The sequence below is a fragment of the Emys orbicularis genome, chromosome 3 (assembly GCF_028017835.1).
Source record: "Emys orbicularis isolate rEmyOrb1 chromosome 3, rEmyOrb1.hap1, whole genome shotgun sequence".
Taxonomy (NCBI): domain Eukaryota; kingdom Metazoa; phylum Chordata; order Testudines; family Emydidae; genus Emys; species Emys orbicularis.
The window spans coordinates 49,649,939-49,668,633 of record NC_088685.1 but is presented as its reverse complement, the minus strand read 5'-3'; the positions used below and the strand labels follow the sequence as shown (position 1 = coordinate 49,668,633).

The 18,695-nt window shown below is 37.4% G+C and overlaps 1 protein-coding gene across 2 annotated transcripts in view; it reads left to right on the top strand.

Annotated features, from left to right (window-relative positions):
* Window positions 1-4,630, top strand: part of LOC135876406 (collagen alpha-1(XXI) chain-like) — a 155,937-nt gene extending 151,307 nt beyond the window's left edge. For both annotated transcript variants that reach the window (XM_065401602.1, XM_065401601.1), the window contains 2 exons: window positions 3,203-3,280; window positions 4,443-4,630. In XM_065401602.1, coding sequence (XP_065257674.1) covers window positions 3,203-3,280; window positions 4,443-4,630 — 266 coding nt within the window. The remainder of the gene's footprint in view (window positions 1-3,202; window positions 3,281-4,442) is intronic.
* The last annotated feature ends 14,065 nt before the right edge of the window (window positions 4,631-18,695 follow it).

The following is an 18,695-nucleotide window of genomic DNA, read 5'->3' as shown; positions in this document are numbered from 1 at the left end:
GAGGGCTATGCCCGCATGCATCTGCTGCAGCCTGCAGGAGCCCTCCGGGGGGGCGCCAGGCCGCAGCCTGGGCAGGAGGGGCGGGGGGTGCGGCTGCTCCCTTCTAGTGGCGCCGCTGCCTTTGCAGGGCTCCTGCCCCCCAGCGCCGCACCGGCTCCTCCATGGCTGGGGCTCACCGCCCCTGCAAGCCGACGCTCTGGCTCTCCGGTGCCTCCGGAAGGCGACTCCTCCCTGCCGAGCCAGGGCACCACTTTTTGGCGCCCCCAGGGTTGTCCTTAGGATTTATGGGGCCCTATGCAGTATTATTAAACTGGTGCCCCTATGCCCGACGGCAGCCTGAGCTTGCAGCCCGGCGGGGGCGGGGGTGGAGGGACAAGGCAGAAAGACTAACAAGAGGCCCGGCCCGCCTCACGGTGGCGGAGAGTCACAGTTCCCCGCAGAGACCCCTGTACCCTCTCCCTCATGCAGAATAGACATGCAGAAGGTACCTAATTAAAAGCACTAAACTTGGGAATAAAAAATGTCAGTCACAGGTTTTTTGATATGCCCTGAAGTTTGTCAGACATTTATTTGCAAAAACTTTGTAGTAAGGGTGAGTTAGCTGTCTTGCTGAATACAACATTAAATATTATGGAATACATGATGCAGCTCTTCTCTGTTTTACATTTTCTTAATCAGTATTTCTAAGCTGATTTTATATTTTAAATGTAATCTTAAGCCTTCATAAAGTAATCATTCCAGATTACTACATATTTAACTCACTGAAACAGACATTTATTTAAAATTAATCAGTCACAGAAGTTTAGTGTGTTCATAACAATGTTCATTGCTTTTAGAAAAAGGGAAGACTAATTTACTGTGTGTGATCTCCATAACAATAGACATGTTTATGAAATTTCACCAACTTTAAAAAATATGTTTCCAAAGATTTTAGGCATAACAAAGGATTTTATATCTTACTAAGGTACTGATTTTGCTTAAAACTAGTTCATCTCAGATAGTCAGAAGTAAAGAAAGGGAAACTCTTTGTCCAGCTATCTGGAAGCAAAGGGCTGTTGCTTCCTTCAGTGGTGGGGGGGGGGAGGAGGGGGTGAAGGGAGAAATGGATGGACAGAAAGGACAGGAAGACTTTGGAAGTAAGTTTTTTTACTATAGTAATTAAAATGTGTATTTTAGATAAGGGTGGTCTTTTGAAGAATTTATTTAAAAAACCATATGTCTGAAGATCCAAGCATTTAAGGCTAAAGGTGATTGTGAATCTAAAAATCTATGCAAAGAGTTTTTAGAGATGTGATTTTATAATCTTCACCAACTCACTAATGAAATATTTTTAAAACAAATTTTAAACTAAGGTCCTGTAGACTGACATGTTCTGAGTAAATATTACAGTCATGCACAACTGTTTTTGTCAGTACATTCAGAAACTGACAGTAGATACCTAGGGGTTGGCAAATGCCTGTTAAATGTCTTCATTACCCCTTGAATGGCTCTTTAACAGTTTCAGTGTTGTGCTAATAGGTCTGGCAGGCTGGAGACTGTTTCTCTTTTAACTACTAGATCCCCTTCCCAGGAAGACTCAGAGCCTGCAGGAAGGGTCAGAACAGGGATAGGAAAACCAGTTAGGTGGACACTAAGACCCAGTGGTGCCCCAAATTTTCAGGTGCCCTACCCAGCTGCCTATGCCTGAGGACGGCCCTGGGCGCCCCCAACCACTTGCCGCCCTAGGCGGCTGCCTAGTTCGCCTAGTGGTTGCACCGGCCCTGGTGCCACAAGTACTCCTGTTCTTTCTATTGCACACAGTTAGTCGAAGATTACTCAAGAACATGATTATCATTTGAGACTAAGGTGTTTCACTTCTTATAAAAAGTGCCATACTAACATTTGAGGATATAAGGAGACAGTGTGACTTTTCCAATAAAATCAACTTCTATGTCTAATTTTTTTTTCTTTGGTGTATTGTTTTTCTCAGTGTCTAATTATCTTTTATTGCATTTGCAATAATAATTTCTCTGACTAAATACATTCAATACATGTGCATTTCATTTAGACTTGTATCCCTTTTTACAGCAGGGCTGAATTTGGTGTGTGTTTTCTAAACTTCTTCACTATCTAGTATTTTCTTAGACTCCATTACTTGCTATTTGTTTTGAGCCAATTACACTCTTGAATAATTTTGTGGCATACTCTTTTGAATTTTATATATTTTCTCATAATTAATTTCTTATTAACATTAGCCTAATTTTCCTAAATTACAACCCAATAGCTTTTACTACCCTTGTTACCCTCTTCTGTAGCTTTTCTAGTTTCAGTCCCCTTTTTGTAATATCAGCCACAATCCAGCAAAGCATGTAAGCCTGTGACTAGTCCCATTGATTTCAATGGGTCTACTTACATGCTTAACGTTAAGTGCATAGGCAAATTGGATCAGGGCCAAGGTGCATGGTAATGTCCAAAATATGTCAGCTTCGGTCTCAGCAACTATTATGTTTCTACAGCATCAAAAGAATCTCTGAGAAGGGTATGTAAAGTAAAACCAACTAGCAGGATGCCAGCTATAGCTCAATGCACATTTTGAAAATCCTCTGTAACATTTTTGTCTCTGACACAGAAAACCAAATTAATTTCGGAGCACATTGAAGTTTTGTCTTCAGCAGTTAGATACTTTTATCTCCATTAATACCAATTAATCTTCTTGGCTACTCAGCAAAGGGTGAAAAAAGGTGGTAATCTTTTTCACCGAAGAAACTGAACATATTAGGCCATAGGTTGACAAGTGTAAGCACTGAATTTGGCTTAATACCTCTTGTTTGAGAGAGATTTTAATTTCTGATGTACATTTTGAAATTTCACCTGTATATTTTCTGATTCAACTAGAGACCATGTTCAAAGCATCAGATTCATTTTTTCATGTGACCTATTCAAAACGCCACCAGTGAAAGGCAAGCCAGAATTAGCCTTCACCATCAATCCTGCCTATTATCTACACACACACACACACACACACACACACACACACACCCCTCCCTTCAACAGAAATTACTTGCCATTAGTTCTTTAGTTGAAATTAGGCTGATAAATAAGGCAATTACACTGCATAACATTGAACAATCACTCATCCAGCCCCCCCCACCCATCCCCCTTTTCAATTTCTCAAACGAAAACAATGCTTAGTATGCATGTGTGTGTGTTTGGTATCCTACAGGGCTACCAGGAAAAAATGGAGAAAAGGGCAGCCAAGGAACTGGGGTTCCTGGAATACAAGGCCCCCCTGGCCCTCCAGGTAAGGCATGGGTTAGCCATGTAGATTTCATTGCATGTAAATTATTTGAAAATGTTGGTGACTAAATTTATCATGACTGGATTAATCTTAAGTAGTTATATTTTACACAATTTAAATAGTATCTCTTTTATGCTGGTTGCTAGATAGGAAAACACTGTGGGTATGTGTGTTTTTATTGCTTTTCATTTGCAGCAGAATATATTATTTACTATAGGGTAGGTATTTATAGATACACCTCTACCCCAATATAACGCGACCCGATATAACATGAATTCAGATATAACGCGGTAAAGCAGTGCTCCAGGGGGGCGGGGCTGCTCACTCCGGTGGATCAAAGCAAGTTCAATATAACGCGGTTTCACCTATAACGCAGTAAGATTTTTTGGCTCCCGAGGACAGCATTATATCGAGGTTGAGATGTATAACTGACTCAAATTCCTATTTCATGGTAGACTGAGATTTAAAATTAGCAAAATTCCCTTGTGTAGTGGAAGAAGAAATAAAACTCAACAGGTCAGATTTTCAGAAATGTTAAGAACCTACAAAACTAATTCCCACCTATAGGAACTGCAGGGGCTCTGAAAATCCAGGTTGATATATTCATGAAATCACACTGCAATTTCTTTTGAAAGGAAAGTATTTTTTTTTAAACAATAGCATGCTCTGTCAAAATATAAAATTGATCCTTTAGAAGAGATGATAGGGCCTGATCCAAAGCCAGTTGAGTCAATGGAAAGGTGCCTATGGACTTTGGTTCTGGCCCACAGTGAGCTGGACTATATGATAAAGTAACAATACATCAAAGCCAATTTTTAAAAGTTTCTTTTTAAATAGCTTTTAATTTTGATTTGATTTTCAATCTCTTCTGCTATTCATCTTGATTGTTTATTTGTAAATCTTGATTCGAGTTCAGTAGATGACATAGATAATATGATTATTTGTAACCAACATTTAATTTGCGGTATATAAACTCTAATGCCAAAGAAGTCCCTTCTTCTGAAAGTGAAGTTTTGTTCAGCTTAATACAGAAACAGGAGCCAGATGTAAAATTCTGAACTTCCCCAAAATTCTGGGGTGTTTGAATCCAGTATTCATCTTGGACCCATCTCTAACAATATATATACAGCATAGCCTAACTGCTTATTGTATATATGTCATCAAGGTCGTGAAGGTCCACCTGGAATGAGTAAAGAGGGACGTCCTGGAGAATCTGGGCAGCCTGGTAAAGATGGAGATCGTGGAAATCCTGGAATTCAAGGACAACCTGGACCCCCAGGAATTTGTGATCCATCGTTATGTTTTAGTGTAATTGTAGGAAGAGATCCATTTAGAAAGGGCCCGAACTATTAATTTTAAATGAGTTAGTCCATGAAATAGGTATGGTGCTTGTCTTTTATGGTCTTTCAAGTCTCAGGAAGATGACCAGAAATAATCCCTTAAACAGGAACAAAAGTACCTCTGGTTTGGTAAAGCAATAAAGATCGCAAAGGTTATACATTCCATTTTAAAAGAATATTGATTCATATTGGGCCTTTAGATGCATAACTAGCATTGATTAAATATCAAGGGTTTTCAGAGAGACAGTCAATTTTATCATGAATAAAATTAACCATGACATTTGATTTTTAGTATTTAAGTGCCCACTCATACTCCTGCTTCCATTGAAGTCCATTAACATTGCTAGACAACTTCTGTTGACTGTAATGGGAGCAGGATTGGGTGCTAAATGTTTATTGATCAGGTGTAAATCACTGTGAAATGTTTCACATTTAGCCTACATATACAGTAATTGATTTTGAAAGAAAGTGTCTAGCTGTTACTTCACATGTGTGTGAATTTCATTGGTTTATGTACATTTAATATTTTATAGCTCAAGGCTTTCCATTAGCAAAAGCATGTGTCTGATTTTTACAACATTGAGAGAAATGTTTGGCTTTTTGATGCCAGTAATTTCACCCAATCTATCTTCAATTAATTTATCTAAAGGTCAGCGTGAAATGGAATCGTAATTTATCTAAGGACCAGGGTGAAATGGAATGCGGCTGAGATTTCACCCCAGAATGACACATTCTAACTAAAGAAACAAAATGAGTTATAAATTAACTGATATTAAAAATTGCATTATTTTAAAAATAAACTTTAATTTGTTTGCAACTACAGTCTACCAAGGTTGAAAATCAGTTTTTCACAACAAAGTTTAACAATCTTAATACATTCAGTAAAATTACAGATCTAGCTCCATCCCCTTTGCTGTGCTCCACAAGGACTGTAGGTGTCAAACATAAAAAACAGGATTACAAGAAGAAAGGTCTTTGTGTTTGCTAACTAACTGCAATGTTTGTTATGTTGCTTTGTTTTCCATTTTAAGCAAGACATTTGTATGCTAATTTTCATTGTATGCAACACTAGCAAGAAGTATTTCTTGCATTCTAAGTAAAAAAAACAATTGCACGGTTCCCATTAGAATTTGAGTACATTTTTAAATTAATGCAGAGAATCGTTGTATTGCACTTAACCAAAGCTTTATATGACTTTTTTGATGTGTTGTTTTTCAGTTGTCGTGCTACAAAAATTTGGTAGAAAGCTTGACATTCAAGGTAAAATAAAATTTTGTAGAGACTTGGCGGTGACGTGATGAATAAATGCAAGGATTTTTTAATTGGCTGTGCTCTGTGATATCACAACAGAATATACATTATTCTCCTAGGGTAGGTATTTATACCTGGGGGCTGCTCTTCTATTTGGTATCCTTCCATCTTTTCTAAACAAAACCCAAAACAGAAAACCCTCTAAAAACAAGAACAAATCTCTCACTCCCCCTCTCCCACCCTCGAAATCCCCAAATCCATCTAACCATGTAGAACCTGAATGTCATACACTGATTACTCCATGAGCATTCACACTGACTTCAGTAAGACCATCTGTGGAATTAGGTACTATTCTTTGTCAGTAAGGGTACCAGAATCTGTCCCATAGAAATGGCATAATTCCATATGTTATTAAAACCCAAATTTTAGTATTTAAGTGCCCACTTAATTTGTCAACTTTCAGGTTTTTTATATTAATATCCTCAAACGCTATGTTTTTTCAGTAAAAACAATGATGAGTCCTTGTGGCACCTTAGAGACTAACAAATGTATTTGGGCATAAGCTTTCATGGGATATAACCCACTTCATCAGATGCATGGAATGGAAAATACAGTAAGCAGGTATAAATATTTAGCACGTGAAAAGATGGGAGTTGCTTTACCAAGTGGGGGGTCAGTGCTAAAGTAATTTTCCCTCTGTTGATATTCACCCCTTCTTGTCAACTATTGGGAATGGGCCACTTCCACTCTAATTGAAGTAGCCTCATTAGCACTGACCCCACACTTGGTAAGGCAACTCCCATCTTTCCATGTGCTGTATATTTATACCTGCTTACTGTATTTTCCACTCCATGCATCTGATGAAGTGGGTTATATCCCAGGAAAGCTTATGCCCAAATAAATTTGTTAGTCTCTAAGGTGCTACAAGGACTCCTCATTGTTTTTACTGCTACAGACTAACATGGCTACCCGTCTGAAACAGGTCACTGCTTTTTCAGTTGAGCTCACTTCAATTTGAGATTTTCAGTCACCTGATTAAAAAGGAAATAGAATCACTGAAGCCAGAAATGGAAAAGTTTTAGTAGATTATATCTTCTCTATCTCCCTGCCAATAATTAAATGTTCCTATTGTATATTAAGTACTCCCCACATAACAGGACCCATCTCTTGCAGCAGAATAAACAAAGGCCATTCTAGTAATCTTCTTGAATTATATTAGAATACTTTGAGTGTGCCAACAAAATAGGGGAAAAAGAGAACTAGTTAATATAATTTATATGGACTTCCAAAAAGCCTTCACGTCTCTCACAACAGTATATCAAGCAAACTTAATGGATGTGGAGTGAGAGAGAAAGTATGTAATATTTAGAAACTGGCTAAGAAATAGAGAAGATAAACCATGAAGAAATTATCTGTATTCAAGATGGGAAAAGAGTAAATGCGGTGCCCCTAGGTTCCATACTATGAACAGTTTGTAGTACATTTATTAATGATCCAGAAAGTGGAGTGAACAGTAAGATGGTCAAATTTGCAGGTGACAAAGTTTATTTAGATTAGTCAAGAATAGAGAAAGCTGTGAGGAATTACAGTGGGACTCAACAAAATTAGATGAATAGACAGCAAGATGGCAGGCGAAATCATTGTTGACAAATATAAAGTAATGCACATTGGAAGGAATATTTGAACTACTTATACATATCCTTGGAAGGATTAATTTGTACACGTATATATCAGTAAATGTCAATTTCACTCTACACTCAAACCAACAAAAATATTTGTCAATAATCAAATTTTACAGATAGGCAAAGTAAGAAAAACGCTGCTTATTAGAGTTTAATTTAAGGATATTTACTTTGTATTTTTTGACATGTGATGTTGACAATTTGTGTTTTAATGATTATAAAACTAACTTTTTGAATCTCAGTGTCTTTTGTATTTATATAATTGTCTGACCATAATTATGCACAACTATGAAAAATTAAATCATAAAAATGCTTAAATATACATAAATATCCATCAAAATTATCAAAAATTAAAATCTCCTTCCGCTAAGCCTACTCATGTATATTGCTGGACCTAAACAAACTGTAACCACTGAGGACAAAGACCTTGATGCTATTGTAGAGAGCTCGATGAAAACTTCAACTCAGTATTAAAGGACATTCAATAAAGCACACAAAATGTTAGGATTTTAAAAGAATGAGACAGAATCATATTTAAAATATTACATCATATAAATTAATGGAACACACTCAGTTTAAATATTGTGTATGTCAAAAAGATCATAGCAAAAACTCAGAGAATTCAGAGGTGGATGATGAAAATGATTAGAGGCATAGCAAGACATTCTTATGATGAGAGATTGAAAAGATTAGGTTGAGGATGTGAGGTTGTTTCCCAAACCTGAGCCATTCTTTTTAGGTGAGGAACTGTCCCAGATTGAGGTGTCATTACAGGAGGTTTTGGAACAAATTGATAAACTAAACAGTAATAAGTCACCAGGACCAGATGGTATTCACCCAAGAGTTCTGAAGGAACTCAAATGTGAAATTGCAGAACTACTAACTGTACTCTGTAATCTATCATTTAAATCAGCTTCTGTATCAAATGACTGGAGGATAGCTAATGTGACACCAATTTTTAAAAAGAGCTCCAGAGGTGACCCCGGCAATTAAGCCTGACTTCATTACCGGGCAAACTTGTTGAAACTATAGTAAAGAACAAAATTGTCAGACACATAGATGAACATAATTTGTTGGGGAATAGTCAACATGGTTTTTGTAAAGGGAAATCATGCCTCACCAATCTACTAGAATTCTTTGAGGGGGTCAACAAGCATGTGGACAAGGGGGATCCAGTGGATATAGTGTATTTAGATTTTCAGAAAGCCTTTGACAAGGTCCCTCACCAAAGGCTCTTAAGCAAAGTAAGTAGTCATGGGATAAGCGGGAAGGTTCTCTCATGGACTGGTAACTGGTTAAAAGATAGGAAACAAAGGATAGGAATAAATGGTCAGTTTTCAGAATGGAGAGAGAGGGGTCTGTACTGGGCCCAATCCTATTTAACATATTCATAAATGATCTGGAAAAAGGGAAAAACATTGAGATGGCAAAATTTGCAGATGATACAAAACTATTCAAGATAGTTAAGTCCCAGGCAGACTGCGAAGAGCTACAAAAGGATCTCTCATAACTAGGTGACTGGGCAACAAAAGAGCAGATGAAATTCAATATTGATAAATGCAAAGTAATGCACATTGGAAAACATAATCCCAACTATACATAATAAAATGATGGGGGTCTAAATTAGCTGTTACCACTCAAGAAAGAGATCTTGGAGTCATTGTGGATAGTTCTCTAAAAACATCCACTCAATGTGCAGCGGCAGTCAAAAAAGCAAACATATAGGAACCAGAGAAATGTAAATTTGGTTTACGACCAAGAAAGTAAATACGTTTGAAGTCAAAGCTGGAACTGCAGGTTGCCCACACTCACCCATTTTTGTAGGTTCTCAGGACAGTTTATAAATATTACTCTGTATTGTACAGTGTAACAGTAAGTTATGGACTATCAGTCCAGAATTACAACCTTAACACTGATTCTCTATTGTGTACCAGCAGGACGTTTAGAAAACCCCAAAACAGGTTATCCAGTATTAATGGCAGCAGCTGCAGAACATAGGATTTCTGGATAGATAATATCTAGTAGAAATAGTTTTAAGATTTTCTCTTCCACCCATTTTATTTTACTATTTCCCTTTGTCACCCAATCTGTTGCATCAAGAGGACTATTTTTAAACACACACATAAATTTTCTTTAACTGAATTAAAACTCATATGAACAAGCAAAAATAAAACTATGATTTCCTAACCCCACATAATAATAGATATATACTGTGGAAGACATCTCCACTATTGTACCTATTAATCTCTATTTTATATCCAGCAGATGGCACTAAAGCAAAATCGTACTGCACTAATTCTACTCAAACTGCACACATTCATCCTAATCAGCTGCAGGGTAGAGTGAGCATTGCTAGATTCAACCATAAACAGGATTACTGTAACTATAATCCCCATGAAAGGACTTCCTGCTACAGCTGCTGTTAATAACTTGCTTAAATGACATCCCCCTTTGTAATGGGAAGTAAGCTGGATTGCAGATATGAATTTAAGAGCAATAGGAAAATCTCCAAACTGATCCCAGAAAGATGCACATATACTGTCTGAAATAGACCTGGGCCGTCCTTCATGTATGAGCATCTCTTCCCAGAAGAGCTACATTAATGACTTAATTTATTGTGCACACACCCCAACACTCAGCAGCCAACCACTGTATTTTTGGCACCCGATTGTAGGCACAAGACCTGGTCAGATCAGTTGAAGGAGAGGGTACATGCACATCTCACAGGTCTATCCAATCCCATTGATTTTAACAGAGTGGGAAGATGATCCTCATTGCTAAATAATAGAGATGGGTGAAATTTTTCAAACAAAACTTTTTTTGGCAAATAATAATAATAATAAGAGCCAGATTTGGCAACTCTGAACCATTTCCTGAATTTGTTTTGATTTTTCCAAATGGCTAAACTAAATGTTTTGTTTGACCCAAAGTGATTTTTTTCAGAAGGGAATTGCCAGTAAACTGGAAAATCCATTATTCACCTGGCACAATTAAATCATTATTTCTCAGATCTATCAAGAATCAAAATTCCATTGCATGCTTAGAACCTTCCCAAGTCATCTACATTGTGTCCAAAACTAATCTGACCTCTTGGATGTCACCTGTCTCATATGATACTGCACCTGGTGATCCACACCTGTAGGGTGGGGCCTGAAAGGGCCAGAAGACACTAAGAGGAAACAAAAGGATGTTAGGTAGAATTCTATCCGAGTCCAGTAGTTATGACTAGAGCTGGTCAAAAGTCACAGTCTTTATCCCTCTATCAGAAAATTCTGATCTTTTGAAATTTTCTCTTGACCAAAAATCAAAATATTAAAATTTTTGGCACACTGGAAAGCTCAAGGAAGTTAAATGCTGAAATACTGAAATGTTTCATTTTTTATCTAAATGAAATGACAATTTCTAAATCATATTGTTTCATTTTGTTTTGTCAATCAATATGCTTCATTTCAATTTGATTAAGTATTAATCTGTATCTCCCGGAGCCGCTATGATACTTCATGGGACTTATAGTTCAGGTGCCTCATGACCCCATTCCCCTCTAAGGACCGGGCTCCCTAGCCAAATAATATCAGAGAGGAGATTATAGTGCATCATAGAAGCTGTAGTCTAGCCAAGAAGTCCAGTCCATACAGGAAAATGAGGCACCATGGTAGCTCAAGTGAACATAGATTAATGTTGAACTGACCTAAAACAAAATTTTTCAATTTAGTTCGACCAGATCTGAAACAAAATATAACATTTTGATTTTCCCAGTGTAACTGGCATTTCCTTCTTATCCTGATCATCTTTAAACATGGAGCATGAGCTAGTATTTAAGCACAGGACTGGAAGTTAAGAACATCTCACTTCTATTCTTAGCCCTGCCACTAACTGGCTGTGTGATTATGGCCAAAAATTTAGGGTTTGATCCAGTGTCCATTGAGGTGAGTAGAAAGACTACAGTTGATTTCAATAGATTTTGGATCAGGCCTTTCAACTCTTTCTGACTCAGTTTCTCTGCCTGTAAAATGGGGATGATAAAACATACTCACCTGACTAGGGTGTTGGGAGGATTAATTCATTAATAGTTTGAACTATTCAAATATAAGGATGGAGAAGTGCAAAGTATTATAGCTATGTTATTTATTATTGAAAGCATAATGCTGTGCTGAGCTTAGCCCTCTCTATTTCCTCTGTGCCTCTGAGAAGTCATTCTAGGAAAGTTTGGAGTAGATACGTATGGGCTGGTGTCATAAGTTAAAGGCCAGATGTCACAGTTGGCTTCCACATGTGAAGTATTTACTTGGCATATATGTAGTTCACAACTCTCAAATTGCTTAACTGGCAGACACCAGTCTCCCAGTAAAAAAAAAAAAGTCAGAGTATGGATCTTGCACTAACTGTCAAGATAGCATAGCCCTGCTACCATTGGACTTCATCTTGTGAGAGGTTGATTATCATTCTCCGCTCCAGAAAATGAGCGGAGAGTGAGCAGTCACTCACAGAAGGGACTGAACTCCCTCAGCTCAGCACTGATTGGACTCCTAGTGAGTGGCATATGATGAGAGATTTCACTACCTACCTCCCGGATGCAATAGGATAAAACTTTCAACCAGTGTGACCACCTGTCTGACAGAGGTTTGGCTGTATCCTTTGCTAGTTTCATTTTTATACCATGTACTCAGACACAACTTTTAAGTAAAGCCCAAGAAACAGAGGGGAACTTTATATCCAGTTTAGAAAACATGAAGGATGAACCTGAAGGCATGTCAAGAATATATATTAGGTGAGCACAATAATCCAGATAAGAAGCTGTTGCTGGGGAGGAGAGTTAGGGCCTGATCAAAATCCACTGAAATCAGTGGAAAGACTCCCATTGACTTAAATGGGCTTTTGAATCATCAGGCCTTTATTTAACAAAGTCCACATGAGGGCCCTGATCCAGCAAAACACTTACGCACATGATGACTTCAAATGGACTGCTTGTGCTTAAAGTTAAACATGAGCTTCAGTGCTTTGCTGGATCAGAACCTAGCATCAGACACGAAAAGGACTTCTTTAATTTCATAATACTCTTTCAGTAACACCTTGTACTACATTTTCAATCTATCTAGATGTTCCCCGGATAGAAAAAGTGAAATATACTCTAGAAAAGATTCACTTTAAAAAATATTTACTGCCCATTTTACCATGTACTGGAATCCTGCTTCTATGGCATTCTTTCAATCATTTGACATGTTATAAGATGTAACCAAAATAGTTTCACAAATACTATTACAATACATAAGGGTGTGTTGATAAATTAATAACAACATGAATTAACAGGAAAAACCCATTAGAAATGGGATTTTCCTCTGTCAACAGACACAGGATAAAAGTTAACGAGTTGTTCCCTGCAAATTGGAGGACTTAAACCCATTTACCAGTTGCTGAACTGCTGTTATGCAATTCTTCATCTTCTCTTTTCTTTCAAGTTTTTTTTTTCCCGGATATTTACTGTATTTGTATTTAGTGCTTTTTATTAAAAACAAAACCACAAAAAAACCAACACATTTTTGGTGATGTGCCAGTATATTGTATCACTCCAACTTTTTTTTCTTTTACTTTCTTCCTTTCTTTCTTTTTGGATGGCAAAAAATGCCAAATGCCAGAAGATATTTTCACAGAAATTGGTTGCTTGGCAAACTCTCAGACAGTTATGTGGGCAGCTTTGTTGTGTGCCATGTGATTATCGTACTCTCTGTGTACTCAGAGTTGGTTGTCTCACAGTTTTTGACATCATCTCCTTTTGCAACCAATGAACGTACATACTATGCTTCCAGCTGAAGAATGATAGTTGAGACTCTTTCGTAAGATTTAACCTTGAGACGTTCATGGCATAATCTATTCATATTGTTTGTCAAAAATATTTGCTTTAATTTTAGAACCTCATAAATTCCATTCTGTGTTCCATTTGGTTTTTTTTTTAGTTTGCCCTTTGTGAAGCATGAAGAGAATCTGTGGCATCTCAGTGACACGTCAAAATTGCATATTGTATATCATACAAAAATGGAAAATGATTAGAAATCATGTTTTGGCCAAAAGACTTTTTTCTTAAGTGTTGGGGAAAAATACAATGCTAGCTGAGGAGATTAAGCAACTAGAAGGCCCTGATACAGTTAGGGGCTTGATTCCTCAAACCACCACAAGTGGTGGAATTGACCTCCATGGGAATTCTTCATGAAGCTTCAAAGATGAAAGAGAAAGATACTGAAGAAAAAAATATAATAAGATATAAGGTGACCTGTATATATTGCAAAGGAAGAAAAGATGGTCATAGCTCTTCACTTTGTATATCAACTCTAATGTGGAACATATTTTGTATCTTTTTATTTTTGTCCATAAATGCAGAGCCATACATTTGTGAAGGGAATAATTAACCCCTTGGCACCAGGAGTTGGGCCTCCCAAATGGCAACTGCAAATGAAAACTGTCTCAGAGCTGAGTGTTGGGAAATCCTGGCATCTAGGAGTAAGGTCTGGACTACAGTGCAAGAAATCATAACAACTGTCCCAGCCTAGTATTATCTAATTTCTACATTGGAAACTGGCAAGAAAACTCTAGCTCCCAAATGGGGTTTGTTTTATACAAGTTGAAAATGAAATTTTATATATTCAGTAAGTCCTTTCATAATATTTCTCAGAAAAAAACAACAAAAACCTAAGACCAAAAAAATAGTCCTGGTTCTGTGATTATGATCCCCTAAACTTGCTTTAAATACATATAAAATCTACTGAACTGGAGAACTCTTTTAATTTGCTTTTCAGTATTTTAAGAGGAAGGGGCTGAACTGACATTTACAAGAAACTTTCCTTTACCCTCTCTGGGCAAAACTGAAATTGTGCTTAAGGAATCCAGTAGATAGCAGTTTATCCAATGGCAGCTGGGAATTCCTTCCCCAAACACATAGGTCCACAACATTGGATATTGCATTTATACTCCAGATCATCACCAAAACACAATACTTCAACTAATAAAATCCCAGTGCACAAACTACTATGTATTAGACCCTATTGGTGGTTGCTCAAAGTACTGAGTTATAAAGTCAAAACCCAGTTACAAACTCTATTATCAATTTGCCTTTAAGGATTTTTGGGGATTTTACATACCCTGACAAAACACTAAGCCTTAAAAAAAAATCCTCAGAATAACTCGCTAATGACACACTGGGTGACTTTAACATAGGACTGGTTAGGACATTGATAGAACTACATTATCCCATGTCGAATCACAACTCACTTTTATAATGGCCTGATTTTAGGGTGGGTGGACAAATGCTAAACAGACATTTGATGATCAGGCAGCACGTTTGGAGACAAATTTGATAATGATGATAGGGGCTTTTGGTGGCTCCTGGTCCCTAAGAGGAGCTCCTGCCAACCCTGCAAATGCCATGAAGCCTGAGGGGTTAATTTCCAGCCAGGGTTCTGTGGCAGATCAAGAATGCACTGCCAGCTGGGAGCTATTTTAGCACACTTGAGCCAATTTAGAAGGGTATTCTGCAGTCAGAGAAGAGAGGTGGAGGCTAGTGCTTGTGCTGACTAGATACTAGAGTAAGGACCTCTGTAGTAACAGGTGAGTTTGGGTTTTTTTCCCATTAAGGCAACTACATGGGAAGAATAAACCTGCAGACTTTTGCCAAATTTGTATTTAGTATTCTGATTTAGTAGCAGAACCTCTCCAATAAAACACTACAGAATGTGGAGACAGTAGTTTTATGTTCAATCATGAGCCTGTGGTGAACTTTCCTCTTTGTTGTTCTACCCCAAGCCTCTTGGCAGACCCTTATATCATCTCAACATGTGGAAAAATGAATATCTGGTTGTAGTGTTTTTTCTATATGCTATCAGGAGCAAACATACCAGCATATGAGACTACAGTGGGTTATAATAATGTCAGTGGAGTTGATGCGAGTATATAAAAGAAACCTTTAGTTACCATATATAAAAAATGTTTGATTTTGTTATTTAGGGCCTTTATTAAGCATATTTCAAATCATTACCATTAAGATCTGCCCCTTGCTTTGACTCTGTAGTACTTGGAATGCATTAGGGGGAAACATGCATGAAATGTTTTTATAATTATAAATTTAAGGCTTCTGCAAAGGACTTAAAAAGACTCCTAAAATACTATTAAAACTTCCCATGGAAGAGTCAAGTAAGTGTTGAAACTGCCAGGTAACTATAGCCCCTTGTAATATGACATTAGCCAAAAGTCATAGCTCTATGGGCTCTTCCATGTGGTATATTACATGATATACTGTAAGAAATCATTTGTTAGTCAAAAAATAAAGTAAGCTCCTTAAGTGGAATTCATGAATAGAAAGAATCTAGGTTCATAGAACAATTTATTTTTGTTATGAATTCTTTGGCCAGCTCAGTTTTTAGATGAGAAAGCTAAGCAGGTATGACACTTTCAGAGTTAAACTGTAACATAGGTATGTCCCTTTATAGACAAGTGTTCCTGGGAGCAGTCATATATATCTTGATGCTGGTCAGTAAAGAGACTTCAACAAAAGTGTTTATTAATGTAATTGAAAGAAGCAGAATATTTTGGTATCTAGAATACTCAATGTTACAAGGGGTATTTATGTTCAGCCTTCAGGTAATTCATGCAGATCCTTTACTAGAAGAGTGGTTGCTATTAAACAAGCAGCATTGCCGACAGTTATCCTACAGAGGTATCTGAGCTCTTATGGGACCAGGAAATAATGAGAAAAATTAAGAAGTAAGACCCACATTATTCACTATTTAAAGTAATTCAGTATTTTCTATTAGACCGCTCATAAGCTTATAATTTTCGTACCAGCTTTGTATCCATGAACTTTCCATTTTTACGTTAGCAGTTCCGATACAGCAACAACTTTGCCATATCAATATTTAAAACTGGAACTAGGTAGACTACTGTTTCAAGAACAAACTAATCTGCCAAAGATAAATCAACCCAGCCTTGAAGGGCTTAGCCTAACTCGAAAGCTTGTCTCTCTCACCAGCAGAAGTTGGTCCAGTAAAACATATTACCTCACGCACCTTGTCTCTCAAAGATAAATCAAGATAGTCCAAACAGATGGACTCAAGTTGACATTATAGCCATTTTAGTTTAAATAGAAATTTGTCTAAAACTTAGCCAAGAACAACCCAGGGCTTAGACTTGACTTCAGTCTGATTGTTTCACTGGGGGACTAATTGTGAAATTTATTTTATTTTAGACATGCTACAAGGCTTAGGTTGCCGTTTGCTTTGTAACAGTGCACCAATCCTCTCCTTCACTTGGCTTCAACTCTTTGAAAATGAATAGATGCATAAATTCTTTCGACTTGCATTGTATCCTGTTACTTTGTCTGTTCTCACCTATCTCTGCTGGCTCAGTATTAAATGTTTGGTTGATGACAATAAGCTAGCCCCAATCAATGCATTAAATACCAAAAAGGATTCCACCCCATTCTCAACTAGGGCTGGGCCGGAAATGGTTTTCCTGTCCCGCAAAATTAATAGTGATTTAAAAAAGCTATCCTTTCAAAGATCTTGAGAGAAAGAGCCTGCCAGAATAGCCAATAGCCATAAGGTTAAGGCACTCACCCAGGACATGAGCAACTTAGATTCAAATCCCTGGTCCCTCCTTTGACCAAAAATTCCATTCTGGACCTGAACATTTCCCAATAGAAGTTTAGTCAAAACTGACCCTTTCCTCAAACAAACATCAGTTTCAACAAAATGGCATTTTTCAATTAAAAAGAGTCATCAAAAAAATTCCTAACCATCTCTATTCTCAACCCAGTGTTGCCAGCAGCAATCCTGGTAGGGAAACTGTGTGCTCTATCTCAGGGGCTAATGTATGCCGACATTTTTTTTGTCTTTCCTGCTCTGTCCTTCAATTCTGTCTTCTGCCTTCCCTCCCAAAGTAAAATAAATTCTTCACCCATAGACATAAAACACAATTGTATTTCTCTTCCATCCAAATCCAGCTTTGGGCTGTTATCAATAAGGTAAATGACCTTCATTCTCTGGCATTGTTATGTTACCACTAACCCTCCTGTAGCAGCATGAGATGGATTTGGGTATGTAACATAGAAGAGTGAAGGAAAGTTCTTCTTGCTTGGGAGGGAAGTAGTGGTGGTATTTCTGTGTGGCGGGGGTGTTTTCCATATCTCTGCTGGGTGGACTGTCTGTTTCTTTCAGTTTCCAGGCAGCATTGGGGATGTTAGTATGACATGATAAAGGTTTAAAAACCATCTTTCAAGCAAATGTAAACAAAGCTTACATCTTGGTTTTTTGCAATAGACTTCAAGGCCTGATGTAACATCTAGTCTTTTGTATAAAACAGGCCATAGAAGTTTATTCAGTGAACATCTTTTTCCCTCAAGGCTTGTTTGCATCTTGTCAGAAACTGTCCATTTTTTGTTTTGTTTTTTACTAAAATAAACACTACTTTTATTTTTCTCTCTTCATATCACAAAGATACTACTTTTTGTTTTAATTCTGCCTCTTTGAGATCTTTCCCCATTACTTATTTTTTACATCCTAATTTTCTTCTCTTCCTTTTTTTTAAGCTTCTGCATTCTGTGTGCTGCATTTCTCCCTCACTCTTTTCCTTTCTATATTCCTCCTTCCAATTCAATATTTGATGTATTTATGTAATGCCCATTAGCATAGTATCTGAGAACCTCTCCTCAGAGCTGGCAGGAAGAGAAGCATTATTACCACTGTCCCCATATTACAGAGGGGGAATGGAAGTACAGAGTGACTAATCCTAAATCACACAGGAAGTTCAACCTGGATTTTCTGAGTCCCAGGCTAGTATTATAACGACTGGACCATCCTTGCTCTCAACATCACGTGCTCTCTCTTCTTCACTTCCTGTCTCCAAGACAATTTACATTGAGACCCAGGTCTTTAATGTTCCTCTAATTTACTTAACACAGACACAATAGAGAATCCTGTCTCTTACTTACTAAACCTTAAAACAAAGAAATGTATATTTAACTAGAGTGCCTACTTTGTAATACAGGAAACCATATATAGGAAATATAGGATAGGAAACCATAGTAGACATTATAACTTATCCTAAAACAAAAGGGTGACCATAATCACTCATAAGGATTGTTCTTGTCTGTCATTCCTTTCT